This window comes from Miniopterus schreibersii, assembly GCF_964146895.1.
Source record: "Miniopterus schreibersii genome assembly, chromosome: 12".
Taxonomy (NCBI): Eukaryota; Metazoa; Chordata; class Mammalia; order Chiroptera; family Miniopteridae; genus Miniopterus; species Miniopterus schreibersii.
The window spans coordinates 64,542,650-64,569,070 of NC_138112.1; the positions used below are offsets into that span (position 1 = coordinate 64,542,650).

Below are 26,421 nucleotides of genomic sequence, written 5' to 3' on the forward strand. Positions count from 1 at the left end.
GTCCTGGAAACTGATTTTGAAAATTTCCCAGAATAATAATGAAAAAAACAGGTAAATATGGGGACAGCATTAGCCTCAACATACTCAAGGAAAGTGTTAGTGAAATGAAGGTAGATCAATAGAAAGGACTCAAAATGACATGCAGGGAAAAAAAGTGAGGAAACAAGGGAAACTATTTAAACTGTAGGACAATATTGAATAGTCAAAATAACTATATTTGAGAATTCAGAAGGAAAATAGAATGGGGTCAGGGCAGAAGAAATATATGTAGAGACAATGGCTAAGAATATTCTAAAATTAACAAAAGACACCAAACCACAGGCCCAAGAATCTCAGATAACACCAAGGAGAATGAACACACACACCCACACCCACACACACACACACACAGAAGGAAAACAAGTAAAACAGTAAATAATGCAAGAACCATTGCATGTAGAGAAATGACTTTCAACTACAGCAGGCTTAACACTGAATGATTTACTTGTGGAGGGATGTCAATCGCGCCGTAGGAGGTTAAGCAGCATCATGGCCTCTACAAGCTAGATGCCAGCAGCGCCCCTTTCTAGTTATGACCATCCAAAATAATCCACAGCCCTGGCTGGGTCGCTCAGTTGGTTGGAGCATCGTTCCATACAACAAAAAGGTTTCGGGTTCGAATCCCCATCAGGACACATACCTAAGTTGTGGGAAGTTGTCGGTTTGATCCCAGATCAGGGTGCCTATGGGAGATAACCAATTAACGTTTCTCCTCTCTCCCCTCCACCCCTCTCAAATCAATAAAAACAAATCCTTGGGTGAGAATGAAAAAAAGTACAAATTGGTGGTTTAAAAATAGTCACAAGAATGTAAAGTAAAACATATGGAATATAGTCACTAAAAGATTGTGATAACTATGTATGGTGCTAGTTGGGTACTGGAAATACTGGAGGGAACACTTGGTAAAGTATGTGGGATCACTTTTAATATCGAATTTAAAACATAAGAGTAATTTTTAAAAAATATATGTTTTTATTGATTTTAGAGAGAAAGGAAGGAAGAGGGATATAGACATAGGAACATCAATGAGAGAGAAACAATTATTGGCTGCCTCCTGCACCCCCTCAGGGATCTAGCCCACAACCTGAGCATTGCCCTGACTGGGAATTGAACCTGTGACCTCTCGGTTCATGGGTCAACACTCAACCACTGAGCCATGCAGCCAGGCAAGAATGGGTATTTAAAGTACAGGAAGAGAAAGAAAAAGTAGCCCTCATGGTTAGTTATTAAATCAACCAAGATCTCTAAAGCCAAGGAGCCTAGTGGGGGAAGGTGGTCTGGCTCTTTATCTAACTGTATTATTATGGTAACAATAAGCTGTCACATATATGACACCAGGGTGGGACAGTGTAATGCACCATAACATCTAGAAGGAGGCACTTTGGTTGTAAACAGTTTTTTCCCAAATGGAGATAATTTTAAAAATAAATTTCCTGATGATATTCCACAGAGATTAATTACTGTTTGTCTTACATCACACATGATCTTAGTTTAATTTTTATGTATTTTGTAATACCATAACAATTAATAATGGATTTGCAACTTAAGGGACCCATTCCCCAGGAGCTTAAATCACAGTATAATCACAGTCTCTAGCTGTGTATGATACTCGTCCTAACACTTCAGCACCACGGAGGAAACGTCTGTCACTCAGGTTCGTTACCTAAAACTAGGCTCTGGTTACTTGAAAATGAAAATGGATATATTTTCCCAGGAAAAAGGTATTTTAAAGATATAGTTACTCATTTGTCTTCCAATTAGAGAGCGATTAAACAGACCGTATTCCTGTGCACTTGCCGTTTCAATTTTTTTCATCTTTTAGTATTGAGAGACCGTTGATGGTGAAATTAGAACAATTTCCCTGGAACACCAAACACTGATGTGTATGAAAGAGTACAGAGTGAGCAAATGGCAGTCTCTCTCTCTCTCTCTCAACTCTTTCCATTTTATTTCACACAAATTTTGGTCATGAAATTTAAAGTTTGTGACCATTGGAGGAACTCCCTAATTGTCACCCTAATTCATTTTTTTATGTTAATAGAGTGACTTTTATAATTATTTTAAATTAAAAATTTTGAAGTGACATTGGTTAATAAGATTACATAGGTTTCAAGTGTGCATTTCTAAGGTACATAATCTGTGTATTGCATTATGTGCCCACCACCCAAAGTCAAATCTTCTGTCACCACGTATTTGACCCCCTTTGCCCTTTACTACCCCCACTCCCCTTCCCTCTGGAAACCACCACACTGGTGTCACCCTAATTCTGAAGGTTAAATTTATGTGCCTGAGAGTTGGCCATGGAGAGATAGTCAGGACATGAGGACTATCTAAGTTAATTAAATGAGATCTTTAAGATTTGTTTTGGGTTTCCTATAAACTAGTTTCTTATTATCAGCCTAGGACACTGGAAGAAAATTTTACAAGTTGGTTTTCCTGCTTTAACTGTTGAGTGAGCAAATAAGTCAGGATTTTTGTTTTTATTTTGGTCAAGTAATGAGAAAACCATGATTTCAGGAAGGTGGTTTGTGTCCACTTTAGTATTAGCTCAAGATATGGAGAAAATACTAGGTTATGTTTTCAGTCCAGAATCTCTTCACTCAATTTTCATTGCATGCATGTGTGAAGTCATGGGTATAAGGAATAAAATTCTTCAACTCCTTATGCCTCTTCTTTAAGGACACGTCCGAAAGGCAGATCTAATTTATACAGAATATAAAATATAACCACTTTCCCAACCAAGTACTTCAGAGAACCTGGGAAAATTTTTCACTTACTCCCTTTTTATAATGTGGGTAAAGCATTAACCTTTTGGTTATAGCCAAATTACAGCTATAATTTAAAATCTCTATCATAGGTATTCATGCCTCCACAAGCACATCTTCATTTCCATCTACATGTATATACCAAGTGTTTTATTATGTATCTTTTTAAAAGAAATTAACCATCTCCAAAACATAATTTCAAATAGCTTTCTATCCTAGATATGATGCACCACAGTTTAACAATTGCTCTCTTATGGACAATTAAATTTTCTCATTGTTAATATTATAAACAGTGCTGCGATGCAGCTTTGGGTGTGGTGTTTCACAATTTTGTCAATGTATTTAATATATCTTATGAAAATCTCTCATGAAAATATAAGATAGCTTTTGTTGTTGTCAAGGTTAAGTCTTCTAATCTATGCAGCCTAATTATTTTCCAGAAAAATTTATAGAAAAGTTCCACCTTCCTGAGTCCTTATTAGCATAGGTCATTACTATCATAACTGATTAAACCACTTTGTTAATCTGATATGAAAATGATCATTTAAAGTGTATATTTTAATTTTCTTTTTTTATAATTCCAAATTTAAAGGGTTTTCATGAGCCACAAATCTCAAAAATTAGTCACCTCAAAGATGAAATCGTGAAGAACTTTGTCTGCTTCTAATTTATGTTTGTCATAGATTCAACTAAAAAAAAAAGCATACATTATATACAATCACAGTAGGTGTTACCCTGGTGGACAGAGTTTACATTTTTTTCAGAGAACAGGAGTTAATTTTTGTGTGCCTTTGTATATCATTGACTCTGGTTTGAAACCAACCAAACCACTGAACTTTGATTGATCATGGCAATTTATTGTGATAGATGAAGGTTGGAATCATTGAATGTTTTTGGTGATGTGTAAGTCTATTTAGATCAGTGGGACCCGCTAGACAATTGATATATTAATTATATGACAATTTTGTTTCTGTCATATCTAATAAATACACTGATAGATATCAATGTTATATTTTCCTGAAATTATATACCTGTTGATTTTCTCCCCTTCTCTCTTTCTAGAAGCAACACAAAACTCATCATTTAGTTACCCATCCTGACTTATGGTGGAAATGGGGGAGGAAAATTGCTCTGCTGTGACAGAGTTCATTCTTCTTGGATTATCAGATGTCCCTGAGCTGAGAGTCATTCTTTTCATGCTGTTCCTTCTGATCTATGGAGTCACGGTTTTGGGCAACCTGGGCATGATCGCACTGATTCAGGTCAGCTCTCAACTCCACACTCCCATGTACTTTTTCCTGAGCCACCTGTCCTTTATAGATTATTGCTACTCTACGATCATTGTGCCAAAGATGTTAGCTAATATTTTAAATGAAGACAAAACCATCTCCTTCCTGGGATGCATGATGCAGTTTTTTTTATTCTGTGCCTATGCAATCACTGAGTTCTTCCTGCTGGCGGTGATGGCCTACGACCGCTTTGTGGCCATCTGCAACCCGCTGCTCTACACGGTCAGCATGTCCCAGGGTCTCTGCGTGGAGCTGGTGTCCTGCTGCTACCTCGGTGGCACTGTGTGCTCTCTGATTCACTTGTGCTTAGCTCTTGAGATCCCATCGTACAGATCCAATGTGATTAACCACTTCTTTTGTGACCTGCCCCCTCTCTTGTCTCTCGCCTGCTCTGACGTCTCTATGAATGAACTGCTCCTGTACATCGTGGCCTCTTTCAATGAGGTCACCACCGTGGTGATCATCCTCACCTCCTACATGTTTATTCTTGTCACCATCCTGAGGATGCGCTCTGCGGAGGGGAGGCACAAAGCCTTCGCCACCTGTGCCTCCCACCTCACAGCCATCGCCGTCTTCCACGGGACCATCCTTTTCACGTATTTGCGGCCCAATTCTGGCAGCAATTCAGTTACTGACAAGGTGGCCACAGTGTTCTACACAGTAGTGATCCCCATGCTGAACCCCCTGATCTATAGTGTGAGGAACAGGGACGTGAAAGCAGCTCTCAGAAAAGTGGTGAGCTCCAGAATGTTTTCTTAGGTAATATTTTCTTAGCAGGACTCAGGTTCTCACAGTGAGGCTGGTGGAGGGGTGATTGATGACCTGCAGTTTGGGAGTGGGGAGAACAGCCAGGGGGTAAGTCTTTATGCGTGATTCCCTTTCACTCACTTATCTCTGTGCCTTCACTGTTGACCAGGATATGGCTCAGCATATTTCAAAAATTGCAGCCTATTTCTTTGCTTTTATTCAATCTACAGTATTTTAAATGGCTATGGAGAATAGACTCTTAATACACCCAGATTTAGTTTGCTGTAAAACCTTCATAAGGTTAAGGAAGAACTCTTGGGAATCACATTTTCTGATCCATTATGGAAACTATGACTCATTTCAGATTCGAATTTCTCTGATTTTACAATGAAGAATCACCTTTGCCAGCTATGCAGAGTGACTCCCATATGTGTATATCTCCTGTTTGTTGTTCATTTCTTGCCTCACTTCTTATATTTTTCTTGCCATTGCAGTGTCTATTGTGTTTGGAATTTCAGAGACTAACACCTAAAAATGGAAACCATAATAATAATAATTTCACAGAAAGCTTAGGGAAATTAAGTTACATCTCATGTGTAATGAGTTTAGGAAAACTCATGGCACTTAATTAGTTCTCTGTTTCTCTCCCTGTTGCTCTGTCTCGGTGCATGTGTGTATATTAACTATACATATAGAGATAGTAGCCATGGTTATAAGTGGTGGCATTTCTGACTGTGGCCTTTTTAATCACTTTATCGCTCGTAATCATCACGCTTACTTTACAATTTGTGGAGCAAACACTTACTGTGACTTACAGTGACCTCGGCTTCTGTTTATGGTCTTTGTTATGTTGTTGCTCGTGATGAAATGAAGTTTTTCATCCCTCCTCCATGTGTCTCAACCACACTCCTTCATTCAATCCTGGTTTATATGCACCATTGAAAAGTTATTTGTGATTCCATTATGTTTATGCCCATTTCTGCATTATCTTTACTTGTTCAATGCAGCTTCTCTCCTTCTATCTGTAATAATGTGAGAAAGCACTGGGCTTGAGGTTATGAAACCCAGGGTCTGTGACTTGACCCCGATTTTCCATATTTGACAAGTCATTTTACCTTCTTCATTCCTCAGTTTTAATCATTGAACAACACTGATAACCTCTCACCATGTTGCTGAGATTAAATTTTGACAAATACGTGTCCTCGCTGGGCCCAGGAAGGCGCTCAGGCAGCGTGTGTTTAGATGAAGTCTTTGAGGCCCGGGGTTTCTCCCCTTTCCCTGCCTCTGGCATGTGAGCAGTTTTCTTTACTTTTCTCTTTATTGGATGGTTGGGTGAGGAAATCCTGGTGACTGGGTGTTGTGCGTGCGGGGCTCACTGTATGGACTCTGGGCTCTGCGGCCCTTCGGGGACATGAGCTGGCTCCGCGCTGTGCCCGCTGCCCCGAGCGGGCAGCCAGGGCTCGCTCCCGAAGGGAGGCCTCGCGGGGATGAGATTGGGGAAGGCTGAGAGTGCAAGGGCCACCCTAGGAGGTAGAATACTGTATTGTATACTTGAGGTTTGCAGAGAGGGTAAAACTAAGTAACTATGTGAAGTGGTAGATTTGTTAATTCGTTTGATTGTGGTGATCATTTCACAATGTATGTTTTTCAAAGCATCAAGTTGTACACCTTAAATATATACAATTTTAATTTGTTAATTATACCTCAATAAATCTAGAAAAATAACTTAAAAAGAATAAAACAATTTACGAAATGAGAGAAATATTTGTTTTATAAAGACAACTTTTGCTATGACTTGTTAGTGGGCAAACATTTTTAGAGACCATGGGAATGATCATGATGCATGGAAAGAAGACTTTAAACTTTCAGTTAATTTTCATATAAAATCTTTCTAAAGCTGCTGCTGCATTTCTTAGTAAAAAATTGGCATATACCTTTTGGGGAAACTTACCTACCCTCAGTATCTGCTGGTTGCAGGACCCCTGTGGATACCACTATCTGGAGATGCTCATGTCCCCCGTATAAAATGGCATAGATCAATGCATATGGTTGGCCGTCTGCATCCATAGACTCCAGTACATGTATCTATTGGGGAAAAAAATCTGTGTATAACTGAACCGTCGCTGTTCGAACCCATGGTGTTCAGGGTCAAGTGTCTAATAAGCAGTTCTGTTCACCCTCAGCACTGTCGACAATTTGTCCTGGATAATTTCTACTGTGAGGCACTGTCGTGTGCATTGTGGGCTGTTTACAAAAGAAGAACAGTACTTAATGCCAAAATTACAACACATGGTGTTTCCCTGCTGCAAGTTAGATGTATATATCAGTAAAATAAACAAATTAATGGCTGACTGATTTTTGACAAAGCTACCAAGGCTATTCATTTCATAAATGGTGAAGCGTAATTGACTGTTCATATGTAAATGGATGCACTAAAATGTATACTTCACACCATATACGAACATTAACTCAACATGGATCATAGACATAAATTTAGGAGCCAAAATTACATATGTGATGAAAGATTTATTTCCACAATATAAAAAGAACTCTTACAACTAGAGCAGAGGAAGTCAAACAGGCAAAATATTTGCATAGACATTTCACCAAAGAAGAGTGAATTTAAAGTGTTTCCATTGGAAAAAAGAGAAAACAGAAAATTTGAAGACATCCTTGACAACAACATGATTTCAAATGATTTCTATAAGCTTATGGTGGTAATACACAAAATGTGGGCTGGTGAGATATTTTAAAAAATTTAATTGGGAAAGATGATGTGGGAATGGAGAACTAGAATATATCTTCAGCCTTGAGTGCTGTGTCTGACACGTCAAGTTGAGGAAGGTATTTGATATTTTAGAATATAAAAATTGATTTACTTAAAATTATTTTCTTACCATATAGACCTCGTCAAGTTTCTGTGTACACCCAGGGATACACATAGACTAGTGGACCACCGTGGCCTACATTGACATTGGACAGAAGAAGAGTTCACCTAGAACAGGTCATTGGAGGGGTCCCAGTTGATGGCCCCAGCATTGCCCATGCATTAGGGAAATTGTGCCTCAGCACTGGCTCTGAGTCTGTTTTTGCCCCATGAAGTCATAAGGGTGGAAAGAAGCACACGGCAGCAAGGGGCCTTTTCCTGCCCTTTATTTTGACTTTATCCAAGTTAAAACAGTGCTTGGGCTTCCATCCTCTCCTTTGTAAGACAGACCTAGAAATAGATTGTTCTCTTGATTGGGTATCTTGATGAGGAAATGAGTCAATATTGCATAATACTTAGAATAGGTTCTAACACATAACAAGTGTCCAAGAAGTGTGAAATATTAATGGTTTTCTGACCAGTAGGTTATCTCCTTCCTAGTATTTAAAGGGATTCTGGTGTGGCTTTAGTCCCTGTACTTGCTGGAATCTAGGGGATATTGTAATTTTATAAGGAGGGGAATTAATGATAAACAGTCATGTGATTTCATTATGGCACTGTGGCTTGTGACCCACACATATGACCCAGGATGGAATGTCATACAGCACCACGAAATCTGGAAGCAGACATGTCTGGTTTTAAACGGTGTTTTCATAAATTAGTTATTTAAAAAAGTTCCTGATGCTATTCCATAGAGATCAATTATGTGTCTTCTACCACATAGGTGATTACTTTAATTTAAATTTATTTTTATAGCATTAAAGGGTAATAATAGCTTTGGAATAAAGGGACCCATTTCTCAGGGGTTAAAATTACAGTATAAGTCTCTTACTGTGTAGTATACTCATCCTAACACCAATGTGATGTTTTTCTTAAGAAAATATTAATCTGTGCTTTCTTTATTATTTCCATTTCACAAGACATACAAAACTTACCACTTGGTTTTCTAAACCTGACAGATTGATAGGGGAAAGGGCACGTACCTAATAAGAACAGAACCGCAGTTGCTTAATGGCTTCAGCTTACTAACTATAGAGAGAGGTTTTCTTACAGACCCTGGGATATTGGAGGATGTGCTGCAAGAAGTAAAACACCAGCTTGTGGAAAGATCAGGCGTCTCGGAGCCCGATGGCTCCATTCCTCAGAAAAGAAAATACATTTTAAAAGCAGACCAAGGACAGGACATGCTTTGGCTTGGTGGCTGTGCCTGGACCCTGCCCTCCTCCGGGACTTTGCCTCAGGAACGCTGACCTTTCTCTGGTCCCAGGATCAGGCTGAGCGGTTTGTAACGTCATAGATTAGCCCCCTGGGTATCGGACTTGGGGCTCCTGAGACGCAGGCTGCAGACCCTCCCCTGCTCCTTTCTCCGATACACTTGCAGCTCCCCCTGCATGCAGTTGTCTGCCTCACCTGCACACGGTCAGCCAGCTGAGAGAAGAAAGGACAGAGCAGGATTTCCAGGACCACCTGCTCTCCCATGTTGCTGGTATTTTTGGACTAAATTCTCATATAGGAGTCAACCCTGTCTCTGCTTAATTTAGCTCAAGTAGTGACAGGCAGCCTCAGCCGGGTTTAGTGTCCAGTATGAAGATTGTGGACATGGGGGAGGGAAACTGCACCACTGTGACAGAGTTCATTCTTCTTGGATTATCAGATGTCCCCGAGTTGAGACTCTTTCTCTCCCTGCTGTTCCTTGTCATCTATGGAGTCACGGTTTTGGGCAACCTGGGCATGATCGCACTGATTCAGGTCAGCTCTCGACTCCACACTCCCATGTACTTTTTCCTGAGCCACCTGTCCTTTGTGGATTTTTGCTACTCCACCATCATTGTGCCAAAGATGCTGTTCAACATGTTAAGCAAAGATAGAACCATCTCCTTCCTGGGATGCATGGTGCAGTTTTATTTATTCTGTTCCTATGTAATCACTGAGGTCTTCCTGCTGGCGGCGATGGCCTACGACCGCTTTGTGGCCATCTGCAACCCGCTGCTCTACACGGTCAGCATGTCCCGGGGTCTCTGCGTGGAGCTGGTGTCCTGCTGCTACCTCAGTGGCACTGTGTGCTCTCTGATTCACTTGTGCTTAGCTCTTGAGATCCCGTCCTTTAGTTCCAATGTGATTAATCACTTCTTTTGTGACCTACCCCCGATCTTTAACCTCGCCTGCTCTGATGTCTCTATAAATGAGCTCATGGTGTTCATTGTGGTCACTTTCATTGAGACCATCACCGTGGTGACCATCCTCACCTCCTACATGTTTATTCTTGTCACCATCCTGAGGATGCGCTCTGCAGAGGGGAGGCACAAAGCCTTCGCCACCTGTGCCTCCCACCTCACAGCCATCGCCGTCTTCCAGGGGACCATCCTTTTGACGTATTGCCTGCCCAGTTCTGGCAGCAGTTCAGATACTGACAAGGTGGCCACAGTGTTCTACACAGTGGTGATCCCCATGCTGAACCCCCTGATCTATAGTGTGAGGAACAGGGACGTGAAAGATGCTTTCCGAAAAGTGGTGAGCTCCAGAATGTTTTCTTAGATGATATTTTCTTAGCAGGACTCAGGTTCTCACAGTGAGGCTGGTGGAGGGATGAATCGGTGGGCCGCAGTGTTAGAGTGGAGACAACAGGCAGGAGGTAGGTCTCTGTGAGGGATTCCTTTTCACTCCCTTATCTTTGTGTCTCTCCACTTGAGCTGCTTAAAGTTGAGCATATTTCAAAATTTGCAGCCTAAGTCTGTGCTTATATTCAATCTAAAATGTTTTAAATTGGTTGTGTAATTGTTAAGAAACACAAATTTAGTTTCTGTAAGACCTTTATAGAGTTAATGAGAAACTCTTGAGAATCACATTTTCTGATCCATTATGGAAACTATGAGTCATTTCAAATTTGAATTTCTCTTATTTTATAATGAAGAATCACCTTTGCCAGCTATGCACAGTGTATATCTCAAGTTTATTGTTCATTTCTTGCCTCACTTCTTATATTTTTCTTGCCATTGCAGCATCTATTGTGTTTGGAATTTCAGAGACTAACACCTAAAAAATGGAAACCATAACAATAATTATTTCACAGAAATGTTAGGGAAATTAAGTTACATCTCATGTGTAATGAGTTTAGGAAAATTCATAGCACTTAATTAGTTCTCTGTTTCTCTCCCTGTTGCTCTGTCTCGGTGCATGTGTGTATATTAACTATACATATAGAGATAGTAGCCATGGTTATAAGTGGTGGCATTTCTGACTGTGGCCTTTTTAATCACTTTATCGCTCCTTCTCATCACGCTTACTTTACAATTTGTGGAGAAAACGCTGACTGCGACTTACAGTGACCTCGGCCTCTGTTTACGGTCTTTGTTGTGGTTTTGCTCTGGATGAAATGAAGTTTTCATCCCTCCTCCATGTGTCTCAACCACACTTCTTCATTCAATCCCGGTTCATATGCACCATTGAAAATTTATTTGTGATTCCATTATGTTTATGCCCATTTCTGCATTATCTTTACTTGTTCAATGCAGCTTCTCTTCTTCCATCTATAATAATGTGAGGTTATGAAACCCAGGGTCTGTGACTTGACCCCGATTTTCCATATTTGACAAGTCATTTTACCTTCTTCATTCCTCAGTTTTAATCATTGAACAACACTGATAACCTCTCACCATGATGCTGAGATTAAATTTTGACAAATACGTGTCCTCGCTGGGCCCAGGAAGGCGCTCAGGCAGCATGTGCTTAGATGAAGTCTTTGAGGCCCGGGGTTTCTCCCCTTTCCCTGCCTCTGGCATGTGAGCAGCTTTCTTTACTTTTCTCTTTATTGGATGGTTGGGTGAGGAAATCCTGGTGACTGGGTGTTGTGCGTGCGGGGCTCACTGTATGGACTCTGGGCTCTGCGGCCCTTCGGGGACATGAGCTGGCTCCGCGCTGTGCCCGCTGCCCCGAGCGGGCAGCCAGGGCTCGCTCCCGAAGGGAGGCCTCTCGGGGATGAGATTGGGGAAGGCTGAGAGTGCAAGGGCCACCCTAGGAGGTAATTTATTTAAGGATCATCAACTGCAGGAAGCAGCCGCTTCTCATGCTGAGGGACAATGCATGTGAGGGGCTGCTCTGCCCCAAGTAGCCTTGGGAGATCACGATGGAATAGCCGAGGGAGCTGAGGGCAGGGTCCTCCCCCTCCCCAGTGCGGTTGAATGTGACCAGAGAGCAGGGACATGTAGAAAGTTAAAAAATACATGTTGAGCCTGGCTGGGTGTGGCTCAGCGGTTAAGCGTCGACCAAGGATCCAGGCTATCAGGGTTCGATTCCCGGTCAGGGCACATGCCCGGGTTGCGGGCTGCAGCCGATCAATGACTCTCTCATCATTGATGTTTCTATCTCTCTCTCTCCCTCTCCCTTCCTCTCTCTGAAATCAATAAAGATATATTTAAAAAAAAAAAAAAGAAATACATGTTGAAAGACAAGTATCTGCATGACGTCACTGTTACATGTAATCTAAAACAGTGTAAGGAATTTATATGCATATGTACATAACAGTATGGTGAAGGCCTGGGGTGGGGAGTGGGTGGGGGGTGGAATGGATCAATGGGGAAAAAAGGGGACATCTGTAATATTTTCAACAATAAAGATAAATTAAAAAAATAAAATAAGACAGTCAAACTCATAAGAGCAGAGAGTAGAATGTTGTTGCCAGGGGCTAGTTGGGGCAGAAATGGAGAGATGTTGGTCAAGGGGTACAAAGTTCAGTAAAGAAGATGAATATATTTTCAAGATAAAATGTACAGCACAGTGACTATAGTTAAAATATAGTACTATAATTCACAAAGAGGGTAAATCTAAGGTAACTATGTGAAGTGATAGATATGTTAACTAGTTTGATTGTGGTGATTATTTCACAATGTATATGTATTTCAAAGTGTCAAGTTGTACACCTTAAATATATACAATTTTAACACATTAATTATACCTCAATAAATCTAGAAAAATAATTTTAAAAGAATAAAAAAATGTACTAAAAAGAGAAATGTTTGTTGAGTAAATAAAGACAACTTTTGCTATGACTTGTTATTCAAAAATTTTTAGAGACTATGGGAATGATTATGAAGCATGGAAATAAGACATTTAAACTTTTAGTTAATTTTCATATAAAATCTTTCTAAAGCTGCTGCTGCATTTCTTAGTGAAAAATTGGCATATAACTTTTGGTTCCCTGAAAACTTAACTACCCTCAGTATCTTCTGGTTGCAGGACCCCTGTGGATACCACTATCTGGAGATGCTGATGTCCCCCGTATAAAATGGCATAAATCAATGCATATAGTTGGCTGTCTGCATCCATAGACTCCAGTACATGTATTTATTGCGAATCAAATCTGTGTATAAGTGAACCCTCACTGTTCAAACTCATGGTGTTCAGGGTCAAGTGCATAATATGTAGGTCCATTCAGCCTCAGTGCCCTTGACATTTTGTCCTGGATATTTTCTATTTTGAGGTACTGTCCTGAGCATTGTAGGCTATTTAAAAAAAGAAGAACAGTACATAATGCTAAAATGAGAAAACATGGTGTTTACCCTGGTGTAAGGTAAATGTACATATCAATGTATTTAACAGCATTGACACTGAAAAAATAGACAGATTAATGATTAATTTTTGACAAAGCTACCAAGGCTATTCTTTTCAATCAATGCTGAGGAGTAATTGACTGTTCATATGTAAAAAGATGAACTAAAATGTATCTTCACCTCATGTATGAACATTAACTCAAAATGGATCATAGACATAAATTTAAGATCCAAAGGCACAAGTTATATATGTGATGAAAGATTTATATCCATAATGTATAAAGAACACTTACAAAGAGAGCAGAGGATGTCAAACTGGCAAAATATTTGCATAGACATTTCACCAAAGAAGAGTGAATTTAAGGTGCCACCATTGCAAAAAACCAGAAAATTTGAAGATATAATTCAAACCAACATCATCCAAAATGATTTCTATATTGACCCACCACACATTAATGCTCATGGGGGTGACACACGAAATATGGACTGGAGGGATGTTTGTTTCTTTGTTTTAATTATGAAAGATGCTGTGGGAATGGAGGACCAGAATGTTTCCTCAGCTTAGGGTGCTGTCTCTGACATGTCAAGTTTAGGAAGCTATTACATGGTAATTTTGAATATAAAAATTTTTTTACTTGAAAGTACATTTTGACCACATAGATCTAGTCAAGTTTCTGTGTACACCCAGGGATACACATAGACTAGTAGATCACCGTGGCCTACATTGACACTGGACAGTCAGAAGAAGAGCACACCTAGAACAGGTCATTGGAGGGGTCCCAGCTGATGGCTCCAGCATTGCCCATGCATTAGGGAAATTCAGCCTCAGCACTGGCTCCGAGTCTGTTCTTTGCCCCATGAAGTCATAAGGGTGGGAAGAAGTACACAGCAGCATGAGGCCTTTTCCTGCCACTTATTTTGATTTTTTGCAAGTTACAACTCAGTGCTTGAGCCTCCATCATCTCCTTTATAAGATAGACCTTGAAACAGGACTGTTCTCTTATTGTTTATGATGATGATGAAGTGAGTGAATACTGTATAATATTTAGAATAGATTCTTGCAGGTAACAAGTGCCCGAGAAGTGTGAACTATTAGTTTTCTGACCAGTAGGTTATCTCCTTCCTAGTATTTGAAGGAATTCTGGTGTGGCTTTAGTCACTGTACCTTGCTGGAATCTAGGGGATTTTGTAATATTATAAGAAAAGGGGAATTCATGAGAAACACTCATGTGATTTCATTATGGCAATGTGACCTGTGACCCACACATATGACTCTAATATGGAATGTCATATAGCACCCACGAAATCTGGACAGAGACATATTTGATTTTAAAAAATTGCTTCAGAAATTTTGGCATTTAAAAAAGTTCCTGATGCTATTCCATAGAGATTAATTATGTGTCTTCTACCACATGAGGTATTAGCTGAATTTTAATTTATTTTTACAGCATAAAAGATTAATGATAAATTTGGAACTAAAGGGACCCTTTCCCCAGGGGTTAAAAATGACAGTATAAGTCCTTAACTGTGTATTATACTTGTCCTAAGATCTTCAGCACCACGGAGGAAATGCCTGTCATTCAGGTTTGTTAGTTAGAACTAGGCTCTGGTTGCTTGGAAATGGATATATTTCCCCAGCAAACAATTATTTCAAGATATGTTTAATTCATCTGCCTTCTAGTTAGAGAGTGATGTAGCAGACCATATTCCTGTGCACTGACTGTTTCAAATGTTTTTGTGTTTTAGTATTGAGAGACCATTGATGGTGAAATTAGAACAGTTTCCTCTGGAAAACCAAAGGATGTGTATGAAAGAGTACAGAGAGAACAAATGGCAGTCTCTCCCTCCCCACCTCTCCCTCCCGCCCTCCCTCTCTCTCTCTCTTTCTCCCTCTCTCTCTCTTTTTATAACTTTCTCCACTCCAGTTTCTCTCATGGAATGGAAATTTTATAACCATAAAGGAGTTCCCTAATTGTCCCCCTCATGCTAAGGGTTGAATTTATGTGTCTGTCCCTGAGTAGGTCATGGGGAATCAGGACGTGTAGACTATCTCTGCTCAGTAAGTGAGGTGAATTCTTTTAGATTTGTTTTGGGTTTACCACAAACTACTTTCTTATGATCAGCCCAGAACATTAGGAAGAAGTGTTTCCAAATTGACTCTCCTGTTTTAACTCTAACGTGGGCAAAAAATTCAGGTTAACCTGTTTTTTGGGGTTGTGGGTCATGTAATGAGAAAAACCTGACTTCAGCAAGGTTTTTTGTTTTCACTTCTTTAAAATTAGTTCACGATATGGAGAAAATACCAGGTTATGTTCTCAGTCCAGAATCTCTTCACTCAGTTTTCCTTACTCATGTGTGTATGAAGTCATGGGTATGCTCCTCTAGGAAGGAGGGCAGAGAATAAAGTTTCCCCCCTTCCATGTGACTTATCTTTAAGAGCAGGTCTGAACAGTAAATTGGATTTTTAGAATATACAATGTAAGTACCTCCCTCAATCAACCAGTAGAGAATTGGGAAAGTTTTCACTTACCTCTTTCCCAACATGGGTAAAGGATTTATCTTTTAGGTTTGTAGCCAAGTAAAAGTGATAACATATGATATTTCTACCATAGGTATTAATTTCTCCACATATACATTTTATTTAAATCTACATATATACACCAAGTGTACTAGGTATTTTTTAAAAATAGTCATCTCCACAACATCATTTCATATAACATGATAACTTACTGCTTTAGATATGACACACCACAATATAAAAAGTATTCTATTTTGACAATTATTTTTTTCTCATTGTGAATATAATAAACAATGCTGCAATGCAGCTTTGGATATAATTTTTCACAATTTGTAAATGTAATTAAACAATTTTTATAACATCTTACTAAAAATGAAATCGCTCATAAATATATCGGGTAGCTTTATTATTGTCAGGGTTAAGGATACATGTTGCCGAATTGCTACCCAGATAAATTTCTTCAAGAGCTGTATCTTTCTGAGTCATTATTGGTGTTCAGCAATACCATAATATTTAACCAAGTCACTTTGTTAAATTGACAAGTAAAAATGATGATGGGTTTCAGTATATATTTTAAATCTTTTTTTCATTCTGCATAGTTCCAAATTTTGACAGTACTCATGAGCCACTAATCTCAAAGAGATTTGTCACACTCCCCAACGAGGAAACTGTACATGACCATTTGCTGAAACCTTATGCTACTGACAGACTGATCTAAAAAAAAATAGTGTATATTATATAGGATCGCAATAGCTGTTATTTTGCTTGAAAAAAGTTATTACATTTTTCAGGGAACTGGAGTTGATATCATGTGGCTTCAAAATGTATCATTGGATCTATTTCAAAGTCCATCAAAACACCTAAGTTAATTCATCAACTCAATTTCTTGTGGTAGATAACAGTTGGGAATCATATAGGTTTCTGCTGATACTTCAAATTTGGTCAGTGAGATCTGCTGACACAGTGAACATTTAGAATTATTTGACAATTGCATTTCATATACACTGTGTTTGACATCAATGTGATATTTTTCTTAAGTTAATATAATAGTGAGGTGAGGACCTGGGAAGGGGGCAGGAGCGGGGTGGAGGGGGTTAATGGGGGAATAAATGAGGGTATCTGTAGAACTTTCAACAATAAAGATAAATTAAAAACAAACAAACAAACAAAAACCTTATCATTTGCTTTTCTAAACCTGACAGATGGTGGACATGGGGGAGGGAAACTGCACCACTGTGACAGAGTTCATTCTTCTTGGATTATCAGATGTCCCCGAGTTGAGACTCTTTCTCTCCCTGCTGTTCCTTGTCATCTATGGAGTCACGGTTCTGGGCAACCTGGGCATGATCGCACTGATTCAGGTCAGCTCTCGACTCCACACTCCCATGTACTTTTTCCTGAGCCACCTGTCCTTTGTGGATTTTTGCTACTCCACCATCATTGTGCCAAAGATGCTGTTCAACATGTTAAACAAAGATAAAACCATCTCCTTCCTGGGATGCATGGTGCAGTTTTATTTATTCTGTGCCTATGGAATCACTGAGTTCTTCCTGCTGGCGGCGATGGCCTACGACCGCTTTGTGGCCATTTGCAACCCGCTGCTCTACACGGTCAGCATGTCCCGGGGTCTCTGCGTGGAGCTGGTGTCCTGCTGCTACCTCTGTGGCACTGTGTGCTCTCTGATTCACTTGTGCTTAGCTCTTGAGATCCCATCGTACAGATCCAATGTGATTAACCACTTCTTTTGTGACCTACCCCCGATCTTTAACCTCGCCTGCTCTGACGTCTCTATAAATGAGCTCATGGTGTTCATTGTGGTCACTTTCATTGAGGTCACCACCATGGTGATCATCCTGACCTCCTACGTGTTTATTCTTGTCACCATCCTGAGGATGCGCTCTGCAGAGGGGAGGCACAAAGCCTTCGCCACCTGTGCCTCCCACCTCACAGCCATCGCCGTCTTCCACGGGACCATCCTTTTGACGTATTGCCTGCCCAGTTCCGCCAACGGCGTGGATACAGACAAGGTGGCCACAGTGTTCTACACAATAGTGATCCCCATGCTGAACCCCTTGATCTATAGTGTGAGGAACAGGGATGTGAAAGATGCTTTCCGAAAAGTGGTGAGCTCCAGAATGTTTTCTTAGATAATATTTTCTTAGCAGGACTCAGGTTCTCACAGCGAGGCTGGTGGAGGGGTGAATCGGTGGGCTGCAGAGTTATAGAGTGGAGAGAACAGGCAGGGCCCAGGTCTTTAGGACTCATTTTCATTCACTTTTCTTAGTGTCTCCACAAAGAACCAGGGTCCAGTTGAATATATTTCAAAGTTTGCAGCCTACATCTTTGCTTTTATTCAATCTACAATGTTTTAAATGTTTTGGGGGATTGGACTGTTAAGGCACACACATTTAGTTCGTTGTAAAATTACCATAAGCTTATTGAAGAACTCTTGAGAAGCACACTTTCTGATCCATTTTGGAAACTATGATTCATTTTAAAATCAAAAGCCTCTTATTTTATAATGAAGAATCACCTTTGCCAGCTATGCACAGAATGAGACTCCCATATGTTTCTATTCTCTTTGTTGTTCATTTCTTGGTTCCTTTATTATATTTTTTTATTGTTATTGCAGGGTCTAATGTTTTTGGAACTGTAGAGACTAACATCTAAAAAATAGTGACATTAATAATAATTATATCACAGAAATATTAAGAAAATTAAGTTACATGCCATGTATAGGGAGCTTAGGAAAATTTATTGCACTTAATTAGTTTCCTGTTTTTTGTCTTTGTTGTTCTCTCAGTGTGCATATGCGTATATATATGTAAATAAAATGTATGCATACATATAATAGCCACGGTTATAAGTGGCGGCATTTCTGACTGTGGCCTTTTAAATCCCTTTATCGCTCCTTATCATCACGCTTACTTTACAATTTGTGGAGCAAACACTGACTGCGACTTAGAGTGACCTCAGCCTCTGTTATTGTCTTTGTTGTGTTTTTGCTCAGGATGAAATGGAGTTTTTCATCCCTCCTCCATGTGTCTCAACCACACTTCTTCATTCAATCCTGGTTTACATGCACCATTGAAAATTTATTTGTGATTCCATTATGTTTATGTCAATTTCTGCTTTATCTTTACTTGTTCAATGCAGCTTCTCTCCTTCTATCTGTAATAATGTGAAAAAGCACTAGGCTTGAGTTTACGAAAACCAGGATTTATGACAACCCCGAATTTTAAAATTTGACTAGTAATTTAAATGTCTTCATTCCTCAGTTTTAATCATTGAACAACACTGATAACCTCTCACCATGATGCTGAGATTAAATTTTGACAAATACGCGTCCTCACTAGGCCCAGGAAGGCGCTCAGGCAGCGTGTGTTTAGATGAAGTCTTTGAGGCCCGGGGTTTCTCCCCTTTCCCTGCCTCTGGCATGTGAGCAGCTTTCTTTACTTTTCTCTTTATTGGATGGTTGGGTGAGGAAATCCTGGTGACTGGGTGTTGTGCGTGCGGGGCTCACTGTATGGACTCTGGGCTCTGCGGCCCTTCGGGGACATGAGCTGGCTCCGCGCTGTGCCCGCTGCCCCGAGCGGGCAGCCAGGGCTCGCTCCCGAAGGGAGGCCTCTCGGGGATGAGATTGGGGAAGGCTGAGAGTGCAAGGGCCACCCTAGGAGGTAATTTATTTAAGGATCATCAACTGCAGGAAGCAGCCGCTTCTCATGCTGAGGGACAGTGCATGTGAGGGGCTGCTCTGCCCCTAGTAGCCTTGGGAGATCACGATGGAATAGCCGAGGGAGCTGAGGGCAGGGTCCTCCCCCTCCCCAGTGCGGTTGAATGTGACCAGAGAGCAGCTATGCCTCACGGAGTAGGGACATGTAGAAAGTTAAGAAATATATGTTGAAAGACAAATAATGGCATGATCTCACTTTTCCATGTAATCTAAAACTGTCAAACTCATAGGAGCAGAGAGAAACATTTGATTGCCAGGAGCTGGGAGGGGTCAAGGAGTACAAAGTTCAGTTAAGAAAGATGAATATATTTTCAAGATAAAATGTACAGCAAAGTGTCTATAGTTAACAATATTGTATTGTATACTTGAAGTTTGCAGAGGGTAAAACTAAGGTAGCTATCTGAAGTGATAAATATGTTAATTATTTTGATTGTGGTGATTATTTCACAGTTTATATGTATTTCAAAACATCAAGTTGTACGTTTTAAATATATACAATTTTAACATGTTAATTATACCTCAATAACTCTAGGAAAATAATTTAAAAATAGAATAAAACAATGTACTAAAAAAGAGAATTATTTGTTGGGTAAATAAAGACAACTTTTGTTATGACTTGTTTTTATGCAAAAATTTTTAGACTATGGGAATGATCATGCAGCATAGAAAGAAGACATTTAAACTTTCAGTTAACTTTCATATTAAATCTTTCTAAAGCTACTGCTATTTCTCTTAGTGAAAAATTTGCATGTAACTTTTGACTCCCTGCAATCTTAACTACTATCCTCAGTATCTGCTGGTTTTAGGACCCCTGTAGATATGACAATTTGGAGATACTCATGTCCCCTGTATAAAATGGCATAAATCAATGCAAATAGTTGGCTTCAGCATACATAGACTCCAGTACAGCTATTTATTAGGAAAAAAAATCTGTGCATATGTGAACCCACACTGTTCTAACCCATGCTGTTCAGGGTCAAGTGTATAATGAACAGTGCTGTTCAACCTCAGCCCCGTTGACATATTGTCCTGGATAATTTCTGTTTTGAGGTACTATTGGGTGGACTATAGGCTGCATAACAAAAGAAGAACAGTACTTCATACCACAATTACAAACTATGGTGTTTTTCCTGGTGTAAGGTAGACGTGTATATCAATCTAATACCATTGATACTGAAAAAATAAAGAGATTAATGTTTGGTTGATTTTTGACAAAACTACCAGCGCTCTTCATTTCATAAATGGTGCAGAGTATTTGACTGTTCATATGTCAAAAGATGCACTAAAACCTATACTTCAGACCATATACAAAATTTAACTCAAAATCAATCATAGAAATAAATTTAAGATCCAAAGGCACAAGTTATATATCCAAGGAAAGGTTTCTATCCTTAATATATAAAGAAGTCTTACAACTAGAGCAGAGGCAGTCAAATAGGCAAAATATTTGCATAGACATTTCACCAAAGAAGAATGTCTCTAAGGTGCCTCCATTGCAAAAGCCAGAAAATTTGAAGACATCCTTCAAACCAACATCATCCCAAGTTATTTCTATAAACTCATGGAAGTAAGACATGAAATGTGGGCTGATGAGAGATTTATTTATTTTAAATTTAATTGGGGAAGATGATGTGGGAATGGAGAACTAGAATGTTTCCTCAGCCTTGGTACTGTTTCTGATACCTCAATTTTAGGAAGATATTCTCTGATATTTTAGAATATAAAAATTATTTTTTGACCGTATAGAGCTTGTGAATTTTCTGTGTACACCCAGTGATACACAATAGACTAGTAGATCACTGTGGCCTACATTGACATTGGACAGAAGAAGAGTTCACCTAGAACAGGTCATTGGAGGGGTCCCAGTTGATGGCTCCAGCATTGCCCATGCATTAGGGAAATTGAGCCTCAGCACTGGCTCTGAGTCTGTTCTTTGCCCCATGCAAACATAAGGGTGGGAAGAAGCACACGGCAGCATGGGGCCCTCTCCTGCCATTTGTTTTGATTTAATTCAAATTAAAACACCATGCTTGTGCCTCCATCATCTCCTTTGTAAGAGAGACCTAGAAACAGGATTGTTCTCTTGATTGGTTATCATGATGAGGAAATGAGTCAATATTGTATAATATTTAGAATAGGTTGTAACACATAACAAATGCCAAGAAGTGTGAAGTATTAATAGTTTTTTGATGCGTAGGTATCACCTTCCTAGCCTTTAAAGAGATCCTGGTATAGCTTTAGTCACTGTACCTTGCTAGAAATTAGGGGATTTTGTAATATTATAATAAAGAGGGAATTAATGATAAGCACTCATGTGACTTCATTATGGCAATGTGACCTGTGACCCACACATATGACCCTAGTATGGAATGTCATACAGCACCATGAAATCTGGAAGGAGTCATGTTTGGTTTTAAACAATTGCTTCACTAATTAGGGCATTTAAAAAAGTTTCCGATTCTATTCCATAGAGATTAATTATGTGTCTTCTACCACATGTAGTATTAGTTTAATTTTAATTTATTTTTATAGCATTAAAATTATTAATTGATTTGAAACTTAAGGGACCCATTTCCCAGGAGTTAAAATTACTGTCTAAGTCCCAACTGTGTTCTACAGTGGTCCTAACATCTCCAGAACCATGGAGGAAATGTCTGTCACTCAGGTTTGTTAGCTACAGCTAGTCTCGGGTTACTTGAAAATGGAAAAGAAAATATTTCCCCAGCAAACAATTATTTAAAGATATGTTTAACTCATCTGGCTTCTAGAGAGTGATTTAACAGACCATATTCCTGTGCACTTACTGTTTCACATATTTTCGTCTTTTAGTATTGAGAGACAGTTGACGGTGAAATTAGAACAATTTCCCTGGAACACCAGATGCTGATGTGTGAGAGTACAGAGTGAACAAAGGGCAGTCTCTCTCTCTCTCCCCCCCCCCCCATTTTTAAAGGAGTTCCCTAATTATCCCCCTCATGCTGAGGGTTGAATTTATGTGTCCCTGAGTAGGTCATGGGGAATCAGGACGTGTAGACTATCTCTGCTCAGTAAGTGAGGTGAATTCTTTTAGATTTGTTTTGGGTTTACCACAAACTACTTTCTTATGATCAGCCCAGAACATTAGGAAGAAGTGTTTCCAAATTGACTCTCCTGTTTTAACTCTAACGTGGGCAAAAATTTCAGGTTAACCTGTTTTTTGGGGTTGTGGGTCATGTAATGAGAAAATCATGACTTCAGCAAGGTGATTTATTTTCACTTTAAAATTAGTTCACGATATGGAGAAAATACCAGGTTATGTTCTCAGTCCAGAATCTCTTCACTCAGTTTTCCTTACTTGTGTGTGTATGAAGTCATGGGTATGCTCCTCTAGGAAGGAGGGCAGAGAATAAAGTTTCCCCCCTTCCATGTGACTTATCTTTAAGGGCAGGTCTGAACAGTAAATTGGATTTATAGAATATACAATGTGTATAATATGAAATGTTAAAGAGCAATTATTTATAAATATATATAATATACATCATATAGACATGTAACTTAATATTATGAATTTTATACAAGTATAAAATGAACACACGTCAAAGATTTTACTTCATTAATTAGGTTGCTATTGGTTTAAAAGATAATTCAAGGAATTATAGATCAGGAATTCACAAGTAAATCTATAAATAGATACAAAATTGGCTGTCTTCACAGGGTGGGAGGGAAATCAATTTTCTACCCTGGACAAAATGTGCACGTCTATAGTCCAGTATCACTTGAATTGCTATCAATGACCTACAACTTACAGATTTATAAACTAGATCAAGGGCAAGGAAAGGCAGAGAGGCAGGTAGGAAAAACATTTCAACATCTTTTACAATTTCTCACTACAGACAACATGAAAACATTTCTGGATATCGTATATCTCCTCGATTGAATTTAATGGATTTGTAAATGGGGATTTCTCTAGCTATGTTCCATAGCTTGGATTCCAGATAAAATAAAACAGATGTCTGGACTGACTCAGAATTGCTCTGTTTCCAACTTTAGAACAGAGAAGTCACAAGATGCTGAGGATATGGGGGCTGGAGAAGAAAATTTATCACATAATTTGATGAGAAAGGTACTATTGCTTTCCTATTATAGATGATGAAACTGAAACTCAGTGATTAATTGGCCTGCCCAAGGTTTCACAACCACTAAGAGACAGAGCTGGGAATCAGTCATGTTTATAACTAATTCAGAATTCTCTTTCTATGTTACCTGTGGATTTCAAACAACTCAGAATTCCTTTGTCCCTCAGAGGTGAAGCCAGGTCTTGAGGTGAGAAATATAGAACTTCCGTTCCTTTACCTATACAAGGCTTCACCTTAAGCAATAATGCTTGATCCGTTGTGGAAGTAAAGGCAACACAAATAGGAGTAGAGGCTATGTATTCAGAGTTTGCTGTCTAATAATGTGGTTAATTACTATTATGGGACATTGACGGAAGATGAGAGAGTTGAAGAAAGTAAAGAGTGAAGCCCGGGTTTAGAGTTCAGCAACTGCTTTGATGGTGGTGCCATTTAATGTGGAAAATAGTAGCTTTAATTTTATTAACCAATGTCACACTAATAAATTTAATGGGGAAAAAAGGAATAGAAGTGATAATTTATCAATTTAATAAAAAAAGGAAAATCTATGCATTATACTACATTAACTGTAGAAATGCCTAGGAGTTATCAGGATGCCCAAGTAGATTTAAAACTACTCTTCTATTTATTTTGATCAATTTCTTTTCTATTTTTTCATTAGCATTGAGGTTATTATTAATATTACCATTATTACTCTGTCTCAACTTCAGAAGTCCAGGAGCACTGCAGAGAATGGAGCTGGAGAATGGCACTATGGTGACCGAGTTCTTTCTCTTGGGATTTAGTGACCATCCAGAACTTCAGAGCCTTCTTTTTGCTGTGTTTTTCCCATCTACCAGGTTACCCTGATGCGGAACCTTGGCATGATTTTGTTAATCATGACTAGTTCTCACTTGCACACCCCTATGTACTTTTTCCTCGGTATATTGTCCTTCATAGAGGCATGCTACTCTTCCGTCATTGCCGCCAAATTACTTGAGGACTTGGTTTCCGATACGAAGACCATTTCTTACAGTGACTATGCTGCATAATTATATTTTTTCAACTCTTTGGTTGACGCAGAATCTTTTCTCTTGGCTGCCATGGCTTATGACTGGCATATAGCAATCTGCAACCCGCTGTTATATACTGTTACTATGTCTAAGAGGATTTGCTGTCAGCTTGCTATTGGAGCATTTTTGGGGGGCACCATAAGCTCAGTTATCACATCACTAATACTTTCCATCTGTCTTTCTGCTCCACTGAAATGAACCACTTCCATGATATCTCCCCGCTCTTTTCTCTGTCTTGCACTGACTCCTACAGGCATGATATTGTCCTGGTAGTCTTTGCCAGTTTGGTGGAAGCTATCTGCCTTCTAACAGTTCTTGCCTCTTATGTGTGCATCACAGCAGCTATTCGTAGAACAGGTTCTGCCCAGGGAAGGAGAAAAGGGTTCTCCACCTGTGCTTCCCATCTGACTGTGGCCACTATCTACCATGGGACCCTCATCTTCACTTATTTGCATCCCAGCACTGGTCATTCCCTGGATATTGACAAAGTGACCTCTGTGTTCTATACATTGATTATACCTATGCTGAACCCCCTAATTTATAGTTTAAGGAACAAAGGTGCCAAAAATGCCTTTAGGAAAGTGATTAGCCAGAAATTTCTTTCTCTTTAAGAAAGGGTGGAATGGCCTGACAACTTTTCAACAAAGTCTATTTTTGACATTTGGTTCTAACTGTTGGAAAAGTCAGTTTAATATGGGTGTTCCCCAAATCTGTGGGTAATGAAGCCTCAACCACAGAACAGGGCATGGTGCCAGGGACAACACCATCTTCCCTTCCAGCATCAGGAGCTGAGGGACTGAACTTGAGTTCATTGGCTAAGGTCACAGAACTGACAAGTAAATGATGTTATACAGATATGAACTCAGGTCAGTTTCACTTCAAAGTCTAGTTTGTATCTTATACCTTCTCCCATCATTATCATTTTCTTAAAATGAATATAAATAAGAAAACGAAGACAAAAGAAGCCTGGTATCCAAACCATCTGTAAAGGCTATTAAATCAAAGTCTTTAGAAATATTTTTGTTTATCTTAAATCTCTGTTCAAACTAACGCAAGGCTAGTAACTTGCTGAGAACTGCATGTTCTTAAAGTGTTGTTTAATTCTCATGATGTTTTGAAGTACATAATAGCTCATTTTATACAATACCAGAGTATATAAAATTAAGGAAGAGAATTTAAATAGAAATCTTTGTGACCCATTACTTCATGTTCCTTTTTTGACAACAACCTAAAATAAAATGAATACTCTTGGGAACCCAAAATTGTGTTGTTTTTCATAACTGGATAGATTCCTAATTGATAGCAGTGCAAACAACGCATGCAATGAATATAGTTTTTGGAATAGATGATAGGATTACCTAATATTCATCTATTCAGCAATGACCACCATTAAAATTTTGTTCCAGTTTATTTCAAAGGTACACAGAGAGTAAATATAAATAAGTATAAATGGAATACCAATGTAAATACTATCTTGTTGTTTGTTTTTATTTCATTACAACATTATTAAGTTAATAAGTCTTTCTTTTAACTTAAAATGTATCCATCGGGCATTTTAGTTTTCTAAATTTATTTTATCTAGTATAGTGCTACAAACACAACAAGGGAAATGAAGTCTCTTTTCCATTGGACTTCGAAAAAGGCCAGGGCCTTTATCCCCAACTTCCATTTATGCGGGTTCTGTCCAGTTATCA

The 26,421-nt window shown here is 39.1% G+C and overlaps 3 protein-coding genes and 1 pseudogene across 4 annotated transcripts; all 4 read left to right on the forward strand.

The window, feature by feature from the left end:
* Positions 1-3,916: 3,916 nt before the first annotated feature.
* LOC308565775 (olfactory receptor 5L1-like) lies at positions 3,917-4,852 on the forward strand (the record flags this gene model as incomplete). Its single annotated transcript, XM_081155378.1, has 1 exon — positions 3,917-4,852. The coding sequence occupies one exon, from the start codon at positions 3,917-3,919 to the stop codon at positions 4,850-4,852; it is 936 nt and encodes a 311-aa protein (XP_081011504.1).
* Positions 4,853-9,365: 4,513 nt separating this feature from the next.
* On the forward strand, positions 9,366-10,301 carry LOC308565777 (olfactory receptor 5L1-like; the record flags this gene model as incomplete). The annotated part of the gene is made up of 1 exon (XM_081155380.1): positions 9,366-10,301. The coding sequence occupies one exon, from the start codon at positions 9,366-9,368 to the stop codon at positions 10,299-10,301; it is 936 nt and encodes a 311-aa protein (XP_081011506.1).
* Positions 10,302-17,041: 6,740 nt separating this feature from the next.
* On the forward strand, positions 17,042-17,977 carry LOC308565774 (olfactory receptor 5L1-like; the record flags this gene model as incomplete). The annotated part of the gene is made up of 1 exon (XM_081155377.1): positions 17,042-17,977. The coding sequence occupies one exon, from the start codon at positions 17,042-17,044 to the stop codon at positions 17,975-17,977; it is 936 nt and encodes a 311-aa protein (XP_081011503.1).
* A 6,430-nt stretch (positions 17,978-24,407) lies between these two features.
* On the forward strand, positions 24,408-25,338 carry LOC308565779 (olfactory receptor 5J3-like; annotated as a pseudogene). The gene has a single exon. The product of its transcript is annotated as an olfactory receptor 5J3-like (transcript).
* The last annotated feature ends 1,083 nt before the right edge of the window (positions 25,339-26,421 follow it).